The 17,026-nt window shown below is 43.7% G+C and overlaps 1 protein-coding gene across 1 annotated transcript in view; it reads right to left on the reverse strand.

Moving 5' to 3' along the window:
• LOC115153627 (protein eyes shut homolog) overlaps window positions 1-17,026 on the reverse strand; it is a 234,015-nt gene that overhangs the window by 167,431 nt on the left and 49,558 nt on the right. Inside the window, exons 6-8 of the mRNA XM_029699264.1 lie at window positions 12,432-12,582; window positions 10,414-10,526; window positions 6,604-7,523 (exon numbers count right to left, since the gene is read on the reverse strand). Of these exons, the coding sequence (XP_029555124.1) occupies window positions 6,604-7,523; window positions 10,414-10,526; window positions 12,432-12,582 (1,184 nt within the window). The remainder of the gene's footprint in view (window positions 1-6,603; window positions 7,524-10,413; window positions 10,527-12,431; window positions 12,583-17,026) is intronic.

Raw genomic sequence — 17,026 nt, forward strand, 5'->3', positions numbered from 1 at the left:
TATACCTACTAACCACAGGGTCAGTGAGAACCCCAGTCAACCCCAGCATGTGTTTTATACCTACTAACCACAGGGTCAGTGGGAACCCCAGTCAACCCCAGTATGTGTTTTATACCTACTAACCACAGAATCAGTGAGAACCCCAGTCAACCCCAGCATGTGTTTTATACCTACTAACCACAGGGTCAGTGGGAACCCCAGTCAACCCCAGCATGTGTTTTATACCTACTAACCACAGGGTCAGTGGGAACCCCAGTCAACCCCAGCATGTGTTTTATACCTACTAACCACAGGGTCAGTGGGAGCCCCAGTCAACCCCAGCATGTGTTTTATACCTACTAACCACAGGGTCAGTGGGAACCCCAGTCAACCCCAGCATGTGTTTTATACCTACTAACCACAGAGTCAGTGGGAACCCCAGTCAACCCCAGCATGTGTTTTATACCTACTAACCACAGGGTCAGTGGGAACCCCAGTCAACCCCAGCATGTGTTTTATACCTACTAACCACAGGGTCAGTGGGAACCCCAGTCAACCCCAGCATGTGTTTTATACCTACTAACCACAGGGTCAGTGTGAGCCCCAGTCAACCCCAGCATGTGTTTTATACCTACTAACCACAGGGTCAGTGGGAACCCCAGTCAACCCCAGCATGTGTTTTATACCTACTAACCACAGGGTCAGTGGGAACCCCAGTCAACCCCAGCATGTGTTTTATACCTACTAACCACAGGGTCAGTGGGAACCCCAGTCAACCCCAGCATGTGTTTTATACCTACTAACCACAGGGTCAGTGGGAACCCCAGTCAACCCCAGCATGTGTTTTATACCTACTAACCACAGGGTCAGTGGGAACCCCAGTCAACCCCAGCATGTGTTTTATACCTACTAACCACAGGGTCAGTGAGAACCCCAGTCAACCCCAGCATGTGTTTTATACCTATTAACCACAGGGTCAGTGGGAACCCCAGTCAACCCCAGCATGTGTTTTATACCTACTAACCACAGGGTCAGTGGGAACCCCAGTCAACCCCAGCATGTGTTTTATACCTACTAACCACAGGGTCAGTGAGAACCCCAGTCAACCCCAGCATGTGTTTTATACCTACTAACCACAGGGTCAGTGGGAACCCCAGTCAACCCCAGCATGTGTTTTATACCTACTAACCACAGGGTCAGTGAGAACCCCAGTCAACCCCAGCATGTGTTTTATACCTACTAACCACAGGGTCAGTGAGAACCCCAGTCAACCCCAGTATGTGTTTTATACCTACTAACCACAGGGTCAGTGTGAGCCCCAGTCAACCCCAGCATGTGTTTTATACCTACTAACCACAGGGTCAGTGTGAGCCCCAGTCAACCCCAGCATGTGTTTTATACCTACTAACCACAGGGTCAGTGGGAACCCCAGTCAACCCCAGCATGTGTGTGAGGCTGTGACCCTCAGAAGCCATAGAAATATAATTAGTACTAGAATGGTTAAGGGTAATTCCACGGTAACCAAGCGCAGATGCAGAGTTTGGTAATAGAATGACGGCACCAACAGCACAAACTGTCATTCTGTTACCAAACTTTTCATCTGCACTGTTCGTCAAGTACATTTTCAGTGGAAATTGTTAAAAGTGGTACTTGTGCATTGAGTTGTATGGTTTGTTTAACAGTGCAATCATTTGATTTGTTTGATATACATTTTAAAGTGAAAAATCGGATTCTTAGCGTCATTCTATTACCTTGGAATTGCCCATAAGCCCCTCATGGGTATAGTCAATACGGCTGCCGGTCCACAAATTACAGAAACGTTGACTTGAATGTGGCTCACCGTTCTAGTAATTATATTTCTATAGTACTAACCCTACTCAGTACAATAGCCTGTGTACAGGCCTCGGAAGCAGGATTGGGGTCAATTCCATTTCAATTCCAGTCAATACAGAAAGTAAACCAAATTCCAATTCCAATTTTTCCTCATGGAAAAGCATGAAAGAGAATTGGAATTTCAGTGAGCTTTTTGAATTGACTGAAATGTAAATGGCATTGACACAACCCTGCTCATAGGACAGTGGCTCTAGTCAGTAGCCAGTATGTGTCAGTAGCCAGTATGTGTAGTAAGACAGTAGACAGCTCTAGTCAGCAGCCAGTATGTGTAGTAAGACAGTAGACAGCTCTAGTCAGTAGCCAGTATGTGTAGTAAGACAGTAGACAGCTCTAGTCAGTAGCCAGTATGTGTAGTATGACAGTAGACAGCTCTAGTCAGTAGCCAGTATGTGTAGTAAGACAGTAGACAGCTCTAGTCAGTAGCCAGTATGTGTAGTAAGACAGTAGACAGCTCTAGTCAGTAGCCAGTATGTGTAGTAAGACAGTAGACAGCTCTAGTCAGTAGCCAGTATGTGTAGTAAGACAGTAGACAGCTCTAGTCAGTAGCCAGTATGTGTAGTAAGACAGTAGACAGCTCTAGTCAGTAGCCAGTATGTGTAGTAAGACAGTAGACAGCTCTAGTCAGTAGCCAGTATGTGTAGTAAGACAGTAGACAGCTCTAGTCAGTAGCCAGTATGTGTAGTAAGACAGTAGACAGCTCTAGTCAGTAGCCAGTATGTGTAGTAAGACAGTAGACAGCTCTAGTCAGTAGCCAGTATGTGTAATAAGACAGTAGACAGCTCTAGTCAGTAGCCAGTATGTGTAGTAAGACAGTAGACAGCTCTAGTCAGTAGCCAGTATGTGTGCTAGCCAGGGAAGACCAGAGAGACCTCTGTGGCTGTCCCCATAAGATAACCCTTTTTGGTTCCAGGTAGTACTCTTTTGGGTTCCATGTAAAACCCTCTGTGGAAAGGGTTCTACATGGAACCCAAAGGGTTCAACCTGGAACCAGAATGGGTTCGTCAAAGGGTTCTCCTACGGGGACAACAGAATAACCCTTTTTGGTTCTAGATAGAACCTACAGCCAGGGAGACGTCAGGTATCATTAGAGATCTGATTCCTCTCTGTCTAGCTGAGAGGGGAAACTCTGCCCTTCCTCTCCACCCTTTCTCACATCTCCAGGGTCTCAATTTCTCTATCGCTGTCAAATGATAAAGGTTCGCAGTAGCAGGGTGGTAGTGGTGGTGTGGGGGGATGGAGGAATTCGATAGAATCCAAAGAGTTCAGAGTGGCAGGGTGGTAGTAGGTGGGAGGTGGGGATGGAGGAGTCAGACACAGAATCCAAAGAGTTCAGAGTAGCAGGGTGGTAGTAGGTGGGAGGTGAGGATGGAGGAGTCAGACACAGAATCCAAAGAGTTCAGAGTGGCAGGGTGGTAGTAGGTGGGAGGTGAGGATGGAGGAGTCAGACACAGAATCCAAAGAGTTCAGAGTGGCAGGGTGGTAGTAGGTGGGAGGTGAGGATGGAGGGGTCAGACACAGAATCCAAAGAGTTCAGAGTGGCAGGGTGGTAGTAGGTGGGAGGTGAGGATGGAGGGGTCAGACACAGAATCCAAAGAGTTCAGAGTGGCAGGGTGGTAGTAGGTGGGAGGTGAGGATGGAGGGGTCAGACACAGAATCCAAAGAGTTCAGAGTGGCAGGGTGGTAGTAGGTGGGAGGTGAGGATGGAGGGGTCAGACACAGATTCCAAAGAGTTCAGAGTGGCAGGGATGGAGGGGGTTAGACAGAATCTGGCATCTGCGATGTGAGTACCAAGGTCATCCTCTCATTTGCAGCGAGGGTTAAAGGTGATCACGGGCAAGCTTTGGGATGATCAAAGCCAAGCTGCTCGTATGGATCCTTTCATTATACGCACTATGAATAATTGACATCCTTTATAATACTAAATCTGTCTGTCTGTCTGTCTGTCTGTCTGTCTGTCTGTCTGTCTTTGTTTCTCTCTCTCTCTGTGTGTGTTTCTCTCTCCCTCCCTCTGTTTCTCTCTCTCTCCCCCTCCGTTTCTCTCTCTCTCCCCCTCTGTTTCTCTCTCTCTCCCCCTCTGTTTCTCTCTCTCTCCCCCTCTGTTTCTCTCTCTCTCCCCCTCTGTTTCTCTCTCTCTCCCTGTCTGTCTCTCTGTTTCTCTCTCTCCCTCTCTGTTTCTCTCTCTCTCTCTCTCTCTCTCTCTCTCTGTGTTTCTCTCACTCACTCAACTGGTGTTATGGGCTACGTCCCAAATTGAACCCTAGTCCATATAAAAGTGTACTACTCTTGACCAGGGCCCACTATGTAGGGAATAGGGTTAAATTTGGGACACAGTCATGGTGTCAGTCACTCAGTGTGGATTACTATTTTTAATCCTAATTCCCAATTTGTATTAAATCTTCATTCCTCTGAGGCCTTTGGTTAAAAAGAGGAAGTGATCCCAAGAGGGGCAGTAGGCTACAGAGGGAACTACTGAGACAGCGTGGAGAGTTACAGTATATCCTTTTCACATGAATGAGCTGAGCCTAACCGAGCCAAGCTCTCCTGTGCTGGTTTGGTTACGGATCCACCACCTTAGTTGTTGGAAACGTGCAGGAATGGACAATGTGAAAGGAAGATATTAGAGTAAACACAGTAGGCCTACGGTTCGAGTGGCATGATAGTGTGAAAAGGGTGAAATAGGTATTAGAGGCCTACATTTCTCACAGAGGAACCCAGATAAATGTCCATACTAGTACAGAAGCATACCACATAGAAAGCATGCCCAATACAAAGAGCTCGGAATTATCATGCTTCATTGGTAGCACTGGTTCTTTACAGTGATGTGTGTCCTGGTAGCCTACCTTATTAAAATCAACAGTCTAAGAAAGTATTGTAGTGATGTGTGTCCTGGTAGCCTACCTTATTGAAATCAACAGTCTAAGAAAGTATTGTGGTGATGTCTGGTTACCTACCTTATTGAAATCAACAGTCTAAGAAAGTATTGTGGTGATGTCTGGTTACCTACCTTATTGAAATCAACAGTCTAAGAAAGTATTGTGGTGATGTGTGTCCTGGTAGCCTACCTTATTGAAATCAACAGTCTAAGAAAGTATTGTGGTGATGTCTGGTTACCTACCTTATTGAAATCAACAGTCTAAGAAAGTATTGTGGTGATGTCTGGTTACCTACCTTATTGAAATCAACAGTCTAAGAAAGTATTGTGGTGATGTGTGTCCTGGTAGCCTACCTTATTGAAATCAACAGTCTAAGAAAGTATTGTGGTGATGTCTGGTTACCTACCTTATTGAAATCAACAGTCTAAGAAAGTATTGTGGTGATGTCTGGTAGCCTACCTTATTGAAATCAACAGTCTAAGAAAGTATTGTGGTGATGTCTGGTTACCTACCTTATTGAAATCAACAGTCTAAGAAAGTATTGTTTCTGTCGCCCTAAGGGAGCCCAACCCTTCTCCAACTACACCGGCTGCATTGAGATAATTGAAATGAATAAGCTGCGGGGATTCTACACATCCAGTGCCGTTGCCGGCAGCAACGTAGACAACTGCAGGTAAAATAATTAGATTTTCAAAGAGTCACTGGACTTAATAATATTTGTTTCCCTCTTTTGGGGCCCATTTGTCCTCCAGTGTTCCAAAAGTTAGGAGCACCACATCATTTTTAATTGATTGATACATTGGCCTACATTGGGACTATGTGAATTCAAATTAATTTTGAAGCACATCTCATAAAGAAAAAAAATACTTTTCTTTTCAATATCACTTTTTCTTTCTTTCTGTCCCACCAAATGTTTACATTTACTGGTAAAGCTACCAGGTTGTTAGGGCGATATGGGCAAAAAATCTAATCGCGATTTGACTTGCGATATAGATCAAAACACTGGGGTAAACGGTTTGAATCCTAGAAATAGAATGATCATTGTAATTCTATGGTTGGTGTTGTTTGGCATGAAAACACATGAAAAAGCCAGGTAGGAGTTATGACAGGGTAGGAACCAAAGTGTTTGTCAGTGTTTCCCAGGGGACCCTAATCACATTTTAATAGATGTTATATTTTGACAAATATTTTAAAGAATAGGCTACCTGATTCAGAACATGCCATAGCACAAACATTATGCTGATCACTACTGGTACCAATCTGTATTAGATCTAACGTTTGCTTTGCCCCAGCTAGAGCATTTAGCTAAATGGCATTTAGCTAGTTAGCGATTAGCATTATGTTAGGCACATGCTAGCTACCGTAACTAACTAATTTGCATTTTGCACAGAGCAAGATACACAAAATGATAGTATAACATAGAAAACATCTGGATTCATATGTAGAAGCAATGTGGAAAGCAGCATCGTTCTTGTTTTGGTAGAGTGGATAAATTGACAGCATGCTGAGAGAATAAACAGCATGGAGGAACTGTGCACTGCCTGCTTGAGTGACAGGAGGCCGGGCTTGGTGTGTGTGGTCCGAGAACAGAAAGCAAGCAGCCGCAGAGGGAGAGAGAGGACTCTATGGCACTTGGAGGCCGCGGTAAAGTGAAGCTTAATCATTACAACAATTATTATCTGGGGGATTTTAATTCTAGGCAGACTGGTGTTCCCAAATTAAAATTCCAGGTCGCACAGCAAAATATTTAGGAGCATATCCGACCAAAGTGGTTGCACTTTTAGTGCCAATACACTGCTTTATTCTACATGCATGCTACCTAGTGTAAATAGTATGTAACAGAATCATAGAGACCTACCTTTCTCACAGAAGTGTCCAGTGAAGTGTAGGGGGCAGTCGCAGTAGAAGGACAGAGCTCCACTGGGCCTCTGCAGCTCATGGCAGGTCCCACCGTTAAGACAGAGGGCAGCATGGCAGAATGGTGGTGGTGGTGGCTGGGTGGGAGCTGTTGGTGGCTGGGTAGGGGCTGGTGGTGGGGAATGGGTAGGAGCTGGTTGCCAGGGCCGGGTAGGAGCTGGCAGTGGTGGCCGAGGCCGGGTAGTGGCTGTTTGCCAGGGCCGGGTAGGAGCTGGCAGTGGTGGCCGAGGCCGAGTAGTGGCTGTTTGCCAGGGCCGGGTAGGAGCTGGCAGTGGTGGCCGGGGACGAGTAGTGGCTGTTTGCCAGGGCCGGGTAGGAGCTGGCAGTGGTGGCCAAGGCCGGGTAGGCGCTGGTTGCGCGGGCTGGGCAGGAACTGGTTGCCAGGGACGGGTGGGAGCTGGTTGCCAGGGGCGAGTAGGAACTGTACCTGGTTTCCAGGGACGGGTGGGAGCTGGTTGCCAGGGATGGGTAGGGACTGATGGGGGCTGGGCATGAACTGGTTTCCAGGGACGGGTGGGAGCTGGTTGCCAGGGATGGGTAGAGACTGATGGTGGCCGGGTAGGAGTTGGTTGCCTGGGACGGGTAGGAACTGGACTTGGTTGCCAGGGCCGGGTAGGAGCCAGTTGCCAGGGATGGGTAGGAGCCGGTTGCCAGGGACGGGTAGCAACTGGTGGCGGTCGGGATGGTGGTGGCTGGGTCCATACAGAAGTGTTGGCTCCTGCTGAACCTTGACCTCTCAGAGTGGTGGCAGATTGGGTGGCCCATACAGATGTGTTGACTCTGGGAGTGGTAGATCTGGTGGTCCAATCATATGGACTTCTAGTGAAGGCATCTGGGGTACCTGGTGGGGCACGTAGAGACCTGGAATAGTAATAATATAATACATTACCTCACTGAAAGAAAGGAAGACTTTACATGAAGTATACAGTATAAAGGATTCTAACTCTATAAGTAGGTTAGAAACTGTTCATTATTCGTTTAGAATCTATATATCTACAATAAACAGTTGAAATTGTGTGCTTGTCACTTAGCCTCTTGCAAAGGAATACTAAGCTTAAGGCTGCACTGGCAGTATTAACAGTATTACTCAAAAGCTGTACATATCTTCATGTAAAACGTTACCAGAAAATCAATTGGCATTGACCAGTAGAGTGAAAAACAGTTTTGAAAGGGTTCACAAGGTAGCACTCTGTTGAATCAAAATATAGATTTAACACAGCAAATACGTAATGCAGTGATATCAATAAAAACAACCAAGACCACTGTCCTGAAAATAGGTTTTGTGATCAACAACTCCTAACTGTCTGTATACAGGCCCTCCATGATATACGTGTTAGTCATGTGATGGTCAGTGTTTTCTGCCTCCTAGTAGCAGAGGCATCTTAATACATTCATGCTTTAACTGCAGCGATCCCACAGGAACCACAATCAATTCATTACTTACACAATGGGCAGATATTTAGGAATCTCAACATATAGGATGAGTCACAAAAGGCCACCTATTCCCTACATAGTGCACAATGGCCTAACCCTATGGGCCCTGGTCAAATAGTAGGCTAGTGCACTAAATAGGGAACATGGTACCATTTGGGACCAGCCCTAATTTAATCCACACACATACATCAGCAAGGGTTTTAACACAGTGTGTTGATTTATTAAGATCCCCATTAGGAAAGGGAAAGGCAAAGGGGGAAACCTAGTCAGTTGTCCAACTGAATGTATTCAACTGAAATGTGTCTTTTGCATTTAACCCAACCCCTCTGAATCAGAGAGGTGCAAGAGTCATTTAACCCAACCCCTCTGAATCAGAGATGTGCAGGAGTCATTTAACCAAACCCCTGTAAATCAGAGGTGCAGGAGTCATTTAACCCAACCCCTCTGAATCAGAGAGGTGCAGGAGTCATTTAACCCAACCCCTCTGAATCAGAGATGTGCAGGAGTCATTTAACCAAACCCCTGTAAATCAGAGAGGTGCAGGAGTCATTTAACCCAATCCCTCTGAATCAGAGAGGTGCAGGAGTCATTTAACCCAACCCCTCAGAATCAGAGAGGTGCAGGAGTCATTTAACCCAACCCCTCAGAATCAGAGAGGTGCAGGAGTCATTTAACCCAACCCCTCTGAATCAGAGAGGTGCAGGAGTCATTTAACCCAATCCCTCTGAATCAGAGAGTTGACACCAATGACGACAGCTGGTCTTATTGGGGTCCGATCATGAAAAATACATTACAGACAAAATACTTTACAATTTACATACATTTAAAACATGATCATATAGTGTCTGTGTGTGTGCATCTATTAGTTCCACATACATGTCAGTACATACACAGTAGGTCACATGGGGGGAGGCGTTGTGCCGTGAGGTGTTGCTTTATTTGTTTTTTGAAACAAGGTTTGCTGTTCAGTTGCGCTTTTTAAGATGGAAGGGAGTTCCATGCACTCTGTAATGGCTCTGTAAAATACAGTACTTTTCCTTGAATTTGTTCTGGACCTGGGGACTGTGAAAAGACCCCTGGTGGCATGTCTGATGGGGTAAGTGTGTGTGTCAGAGCTGTGTATAAGTTAACTATGCAAACAATTTGGAATTTCCAACACATTCATGTTTCTTATTAAAAAAAGAAGGGACGCAGTCATTCTCTCCTCAACTCTTAACCAAGAGAGACTGGCATGCGTAGTATTTATATCAGCCCTCTGATTAAACTGAAGAGCAAGACGTGCTGCTCTGTTCTGGGCCAGCTGCAGCTTAACTAGGTCTTTCTTTGCAGCACTCGACCACATGACTGGACAATAATCAAGATAAGATAAAACTAGAGCCTGCAGGACTTGATTTGTGGAGTGTGGTGTCAAAAAAGCAGAGCATCTCTTTGTGTGTGTCACAGTGAGTGCAGCAGCATCCAATCAACACGTTCCAATTAAGAACACTAAGAACAAGCCGTCAACCAATGGAACACCATTGTTCTACACCATTAATCTACACCATTGTGTTCCATTCCATGGCTGTGGTGTTCAGAGAATGGTCACTTCATATATTGACTGTGTAGGAGCCATTTTGGCCTGTTTATGTGTTGTGTAAGTGTTGTCTGTCAAGGATTATTTGTACTTGTTTTGTACACTAGAGGGCACTATATGTTGGGGTCATGGGTCACGTGTGTGTGTATATAGGTACCACAGGTGACCAGGAAGGGTTAGCACAGATGAGGAGAGCACATGCAGTTATTACTGTATCACAGATACAGCTTATATAATGCATCTCTCTGCACCTTTTTTTATATATGCGCAATAAATGAGAACTTCACCCCAAAAAGAGTAATGTTTGGAAAGCTGATTTTTGTGGACATGTTATGGACAGCTCTCTCCTGTGCCAGTGGCAGGTCATAGGGAATAGCCACTACAGACTATATCTACAATTAGTGATACAACTGATGAAGGAATTTACCACACACAATAATGTTATAGCATTTTATATAAGGCTGTCCACCCACCCACACCTTGCATGGAAACATGCTTTGAGATTGTCAAAAATAATTGATGTCTGTATGCGCCTGTGTGCCTGTGTGAGTGTTTGAGCATGTGAGTGTGTCAGTGTGTGAGTGTGTATGTGCGTGATACTTGCATGCATGTGCACGTATCCCAAGAGAAAAAATACAGTTCTTTATTTCTTTCAAACAGGAACACTGGAGGACAAATGGGCCCCAAAAGAGGGAAACAAATATTATTAAGTCCAGTGACTCTTTGAAAATCTAATTATTTTACCTGCAGTTGTCTACGTTGCTGCCGGCAACGGCACTGGATGTGTAGAATCCCCGCAGCTTATTCATTTCAATTATCTCAATGCAGCCGGTGTAGTTGGAGAAGGGTTGGGCTCCCTTAGGGCGACAGAAACAATACTTTCTTAGACTGTTGATTTTAATAAGGTAGGTAACCAGGACACACATCACTACAATACTTTCTTAGACTGTTGATTTCAATAAGGTAGGCTACCAGGACACACATCACTACAATACATTCTTAGACTGTTGATTTCAATAAGGTAGGTAACCAGACATCACCACAATACTTTCTTAGACTGTTGATTTCAATAAGGTAGGCTACCAGACATCACTACAATACTTTCTTAGACTGTTGATTTCAATAAGGTAGGTAACCAGGACACACATCACTACAATACATTCTTAGACTGTTGATTTCAATAAGGTAGGCTACCAGACATCACTACAATACTTTCTTAGACTGTTGATTTCAATAAGGTAGGCTACCAGGACACACATCACTACAATACTTTGTTAGACTGTTGATTTCAATAAGGTAGGTAACCAGGACACACATCACTGTAAAGTAATATACTGTAGAACTGACTGATGTTGTCAACATATTGGAAGGAACCTAATAACCAAGCCGTCACTTTGTAGGAGTGTCACATTTTAGGCACAAGGATACTTGTATAACGTAATCCGTATCGCTATAGTAGTACAAGACCCTCTTTAGAACCTTGTCCATTGCATACGTTACATTATCCCTGACATACATTACATTATCCCTGACATACATTACATTATCCCTGACATGAGTTACATTATCCCTGACATACATTGCATTATCCCTGACATACAATACATTATCCCAGACCTACGTTTCATTATCCCTGACATACATAGCATTATCCCTGACATACATTACATTATCCCTGACATACGGTATATTATCCCAGACATACGGTACATTACCCCTGACACACAGTACAAATCAAAATCAAATCAAATGTATTTATATAGCCCTTCTTACATCAGCTGATATCTCAAAGTGCTGCTCAGAAACCCAGCCTAAAACCCCAAACAGTAAGCAATGCAGGTGTAGAAGCACGGTGGCTAGGAAAAACTCCCTAGAAAGGCCAAAACCTAGGAAGAAACCTAGAGAGGAACCAGGCTATGAGGGGTGGCCAGTCCTCTTCTGGCTGTGCCGGGTGGAGATTATAACAGAATATGGCCAAGATTTTCAAATGTTCATAAATGACCAGCATGGTCAAATAATACTAATAATAGTAAATAATAATAGGAGTACATTATCCCAGACATACATGACATTATCCCTGACATACATGACATTATCCCAGATGTGTGTTACATTACCCTTGACATATGTTACATTATCCCTGGCATATGTTACATTATCTCTGCCACACGTTACATTATTCCTGACATATGTTACATTATCCCTGACATATGTTACATTATCCCTGAATCATACGTTACATTACCCCTGAGTCAGGTAATTCAATAACAGACACTCAGGGTTGTATGATGTCATACTGCAGCTATAGGGTGTGTCCCTCATTACCCCATACTCACTACATAGTGTACTACTTACTTTTGTATTCAAAAGTGGTGCACTATATAGGGAATAGGGTGTTTTACACTATGCCTATGAAGAGTACTGGAGCAAATGGTATACAACAGGATTCTATGTAATACAATAGAAGTACCAGAAACTGCGTATTATGTTAAACACTTGGGTATTATGTATGTAATAAATTGCACTTCAATTACACTCCAAGGAGAGGAGGTCGTGTCAGCGACAAAAGAAAAAGAGCATGCACAATGCCTATAAAAAGTATAAAAATAAACACATTTACTGTTACAAAGTGGGATAACATGAGATTTTATTGGGATTTGATAGGGATTAAAATATATTTATATAGTATATCATTGAATAAAGTTGAAGACATCTACACATATTACTACCGATATGTATTGTCAGAAACCACACTAACTCACCTGATATGGCAGGTATCGACGAGGCAAGCCCCCTATAAACATATGGCTTGTTCTCTGTGTGGTGAGTCCTGACCAGTAGTTGCTGGGCTGGCTTCTGACTCTCTCATACCCAGACACAACCACCTCCGCTTCGCATGGCGCCAGGTGTTGTCTGTAACAAATGTTCACAAGAAATATGTTCACAAGAACATTTTTAACAATAAATATGTTTACAGGAAATATGTTCACAAAAATATGTTCACAGAACATATCTTCACAGAACATATCTTCAAAGAACATATCTTCATAGAACATATTCTCACAAGAAATACAGAGGTTCTCAATATACATTTCCAAACCAGACATTTAAAAAAACAACTAAATGTCATATTGTATTATACTGTATTATTAGAAAACCAACATTTTTAAAGGGTTGTTTGCTTAATGAACGTAAATGTTCAAAACTAATGATGGTGTTTTACATAAATATCACCAATGGACATTATAAGGCTAAACTGCCTTATTGTAATAGGTTTCTATTAGGCTAGCCTGAGGAGTACACAATTACTTTAACAGCTTTCCTAATGCTTATTTCATGACTGTTCTGCCTTCTTAAAATTTTCACACAGAAAACAGGTTGAGCTGAGTGAGAAGGGTACTAATGAATAAGACCAGGGTTTACAAGGATACCGGGTATACACTATATATACACAAGTATGTGGCCACCCCTTCACATTTGTGGATTCGGCTATTTCAGCCACATCCATTGTTGACAGGTGTATACAATTGAGCACACAGCCATGCAATCTCCATAGACAAACATTTGGCAGTAGATTGGCCTCTGCCCTGCTAGAGTTGCCCCGGTCAACTGTAAGTGCTGTTGTTGTGAAGTGGAAATGTCTAGGAGCAAACAACGGCTCAGCTATGAATTGGTAGGCCACACAAGCTCACAGAAAGGGGCCGCTGAAAAGCGTAGTGCGTAAAAATCATCTGTCCTCAGTTGCAACACTCACTACCGATTTCCAAACTGCCTCTGGAAGCTACGTCAGCACAATAACCGTTCATCGGGAGCTTCATGAAATGGGTTTTCATGGACGAGCAGCCGCACACAAACCTTGCATCACCATGTGCAATGCCAAGCGTCGGCTGGAGTGGTGTAAAGCTCGCCACCATTGGACTCTGGAGCAGTGGAAACACGTTCTCTGGAGTGATGAATCACTCTTTACCATCTGGTAGTCTGATGGACGAATCTCGGTTTGGCGGATGCCAGGAGAATGCTACCTGCCCACATGTATAGTGTTTTGGTGGAGGAGGAATAATGGTCTGGGGTTGTTTTTCATGGTTCAGGCCTAGGCCCTTTAGTTCCAGTGAAGGGAAATCGTAAAGCTACATCATACTACAATGACATTCTAGACGATTCTGTGCTTCCAACTTTGTGGTAACAGTTTGGGGAAGGCCCTTTCCAGTTTCAGCATGACAATGCCCCCGTGCACAAAGCGAGGTACATACAGAAATGGTTTGTCAAGATAGTTGTGGAAGAACTTGACTGGTCTGCACAGAGCCCTGACCTTAACTCCATCGAACACCATTGAGATGAATTGGAATGCCGACTGTGAGCCAGGCCTAATCGCCCAACATCAGTGCCCGACCTCACTAATGCTCGTGGCAGAATTGAAGCAAGTCCCTGCAGCAATGTTCCAACATCTAGTGGAAAGGCTTCCCAGAAGAATGGAGGCTGTTATAGCAGCAAAAGGGGGGACCACCTCCATATTAATGCCCATGATTTTGGAATGAGATGTTTGACGAGCTGGTATCCACATACGTTTGGTCCTGTAGTGTATATTGTATACTGCATTGAGTTGAATCTAGGATATTACCCCTCCGGACTAACGTTGTAGCTACGTGATACATGCTGCAATACATCAACTTTCATTTAAACTTCTGGCTTGTACAGCCTAATGACGTTGAAACATATCCTTTTGAAAAATTAAAAAACTCCAGCACTTTGGTAATGTTGAACATCGTCCCACAATGTAATGGATCTCTTATAACTCATGTCTTGGGTGGATAGAGCTTCATCACGGTTGCATCAAGCACCAACATGGCCTCTTGACTTAAGAGTCATGACGTGAGATGGCAGTGGTTAGATTGAAGCTGTGTTATAATTACCAGATGTTTTAAGAGGTTGTTTTAAGCTATACACTCATGTTGTGCATGCTGGATTTTGATTTGCATACGGCACAAGAGCTCTTCACAAGCCATGACAAATTACATGTTTATGAACACGACCTAATCTGAAATGAATATTTATACTTAAAAGCTAAGAGACCAATGACATGTTTGTCTCCTGAATACAGAGAGCGACGCCAGCAGGTCATCTTATGGCTGTGGTTATGTTCCAAATGCCACCCTATTCCCTGTATAGGGCACTACTTTCGACCAGGGCATACAGGGAATAGGGTGCCATTTGGGACTCGATAGTCTAGTTCCTATAGTGTCTTTTCTCTTCCACTTGATTTGAAATATGTCTCTGTTGATTGGATGCTCAACCGTGACAGAGTCACAAACAACATCCTCTCGTCTCCCTCCATCTTCAGCCAGCCATCCTCATTCATTTCAAAATGACACAGTTGGAGTGACATGTGAGAGGATATTGTAAGGCAAGCTTCCCCTGTCTGTCCGTCCGTCCGTTATGTCCGTCCCCCTCATCTAACCACATCCTCTCTACCCATATGTCATCTAACCACATCCTCTCTACCCATATGTCATCTAACCACATCCTCTCTACCCATATGTCATCTAACCACATCCTCTCTACCCATATGTCATCTAACCACATCCTCTCTACCCATATGTTATCTAACCACATCCTCTCTACCCATATGTTATCTAACCACATCATCTCTACCCATATGTTATCTAACCACATCCTCTCTACCCATATGTTATCTAACCACATCCTCTCTACCCATATGTCATCTAACCACATCCTCTCTACCCATATGTCATCTAACCACATCCTCAATACCCATATGTCATCTAACCATATCCTCTCTACCCATATGTCATCTAACCACATCCTCTCTACCCATATGTCATCTAACCATATCTTCTCTACCCATATGTCATCTAACCACATCCTCTCTACCCATATGTCAGCTGACCACATCCTCTCTACCCATATGTCAGCTGACCACATCCTCTCTACCCATATGTCAGCTGACCACATCCTCTCTACCCATATGTCAGCTGACCACATCCTCTCTACCCATATGTCATCTAACCACATCCTCTCTACCCATATGTCAGCTGACCACATCCTCTCTACCCATATGTCAGCTGACCACATCCTCTCTACCCATATGTCATCCGACTACATTCTGTCTACTAATCAGTCATCCAACCACATCCAAACATCATTCTCACATGATTCAGCAGGCATTAAGGCATGAATTGCCTTGCTAGAGCGTAAACAGTAGCAGGGCATGGCATTCGCAATCTTATTAATGTTATAGACATGTTAGCTCTGTTCCAATATCCACCATAACATACAACATAGAATACATGTCAGTATATTGCTCATACTAAGTAGTATGCTAGTGAACATGTTAAAGAGAAATGGATCTTAAGCACTTACAAAATCCTAACATATTGTACAAATGCACATAATAATTTGTAACATATCATATGAATTGGGTGACACTGTACACAATAGTGCACAACTTTATGGGACCCGTATTGACTCGTGAGTGCATCTTACCCCTCGTATACAGTCGTTGCCAAAAGTTTTGAGAATGACACAAATATTAATTTCAAAAGACTTCAGTGTCTTTAGATATTTTTGTCAGATGTTACTATGGAATACTGAAGTATAATTACAAGCATTTAATAAGTGTCAAAGGCTTTTATTGACAATTACATGAAGTTGATGCAAAGAGTCAATACTTGCAGTGTTGACCCTTCTTTTTCAAGACCTCTGCAATCCGCCCTGGCATGCTGTCAATTCACTTCTGGGCCACATCCTGACGAATGGCAGCCCATTCTTGCATAACAATGCTTGGAGTTTGTCAGAATTTGTGGGGTTTGTTTGTCCACCTGCCACTTGAGGATTGACCACAAGTTCTCAAGGATTAAGGTCTGGGGAGTTTCCTGGCCATGGATCCAAAATATTGATGTTTTGTTCCAGGAGCCACCTAGTTATCACTTTTGCCTTATAGCAAGGTGCTCCATCATGCTGAAAAAGGCATTGTTCGTCACCAAACTGTTCCTGGATGGTTGGGAGAAGTTGCTCTCGGAGGATGTGTTAGTAACATTCTTTATTCATGGCTGTGTTCTTAGGCAAAATTGTGAGTGAGCCCACTCCCTTGGCTGAGAAGCAACCCCACACATGAATGGTCTCAGGATGCTTTACTGTTGGCATGACACAGGATTGATGGTAGCGCTCACCTTGTCTTCTCCAGACAAGCTTTTTTCCGGATGCCCCAAACATTCGGAAAGGGGATTCATCAGAGAAAATTACTTTACCCCAGTCCTCAGCAGTCCAATCCCTGTGTACCTTTTGCAGAATATCAGTCTATCACTGATGTTTTTCCTGGAGAGAAGTGGCTTCTTTGCTG

The sequence above is a fragment of the Salmo trutta genome, chromosome 18 (genome assembly GCF_901001165.1).
Source record: "Salmo trutta chromosome 18, fSalTru1.1, whole genome shotgun sequence".
Taxonomy (NCBI): domain Eukaryota; kingdom Metazoa; phylum Chordata; class Actinopteri; order Salmoniformes; family Salmonidae; genus Salmo; species Salmo trutta.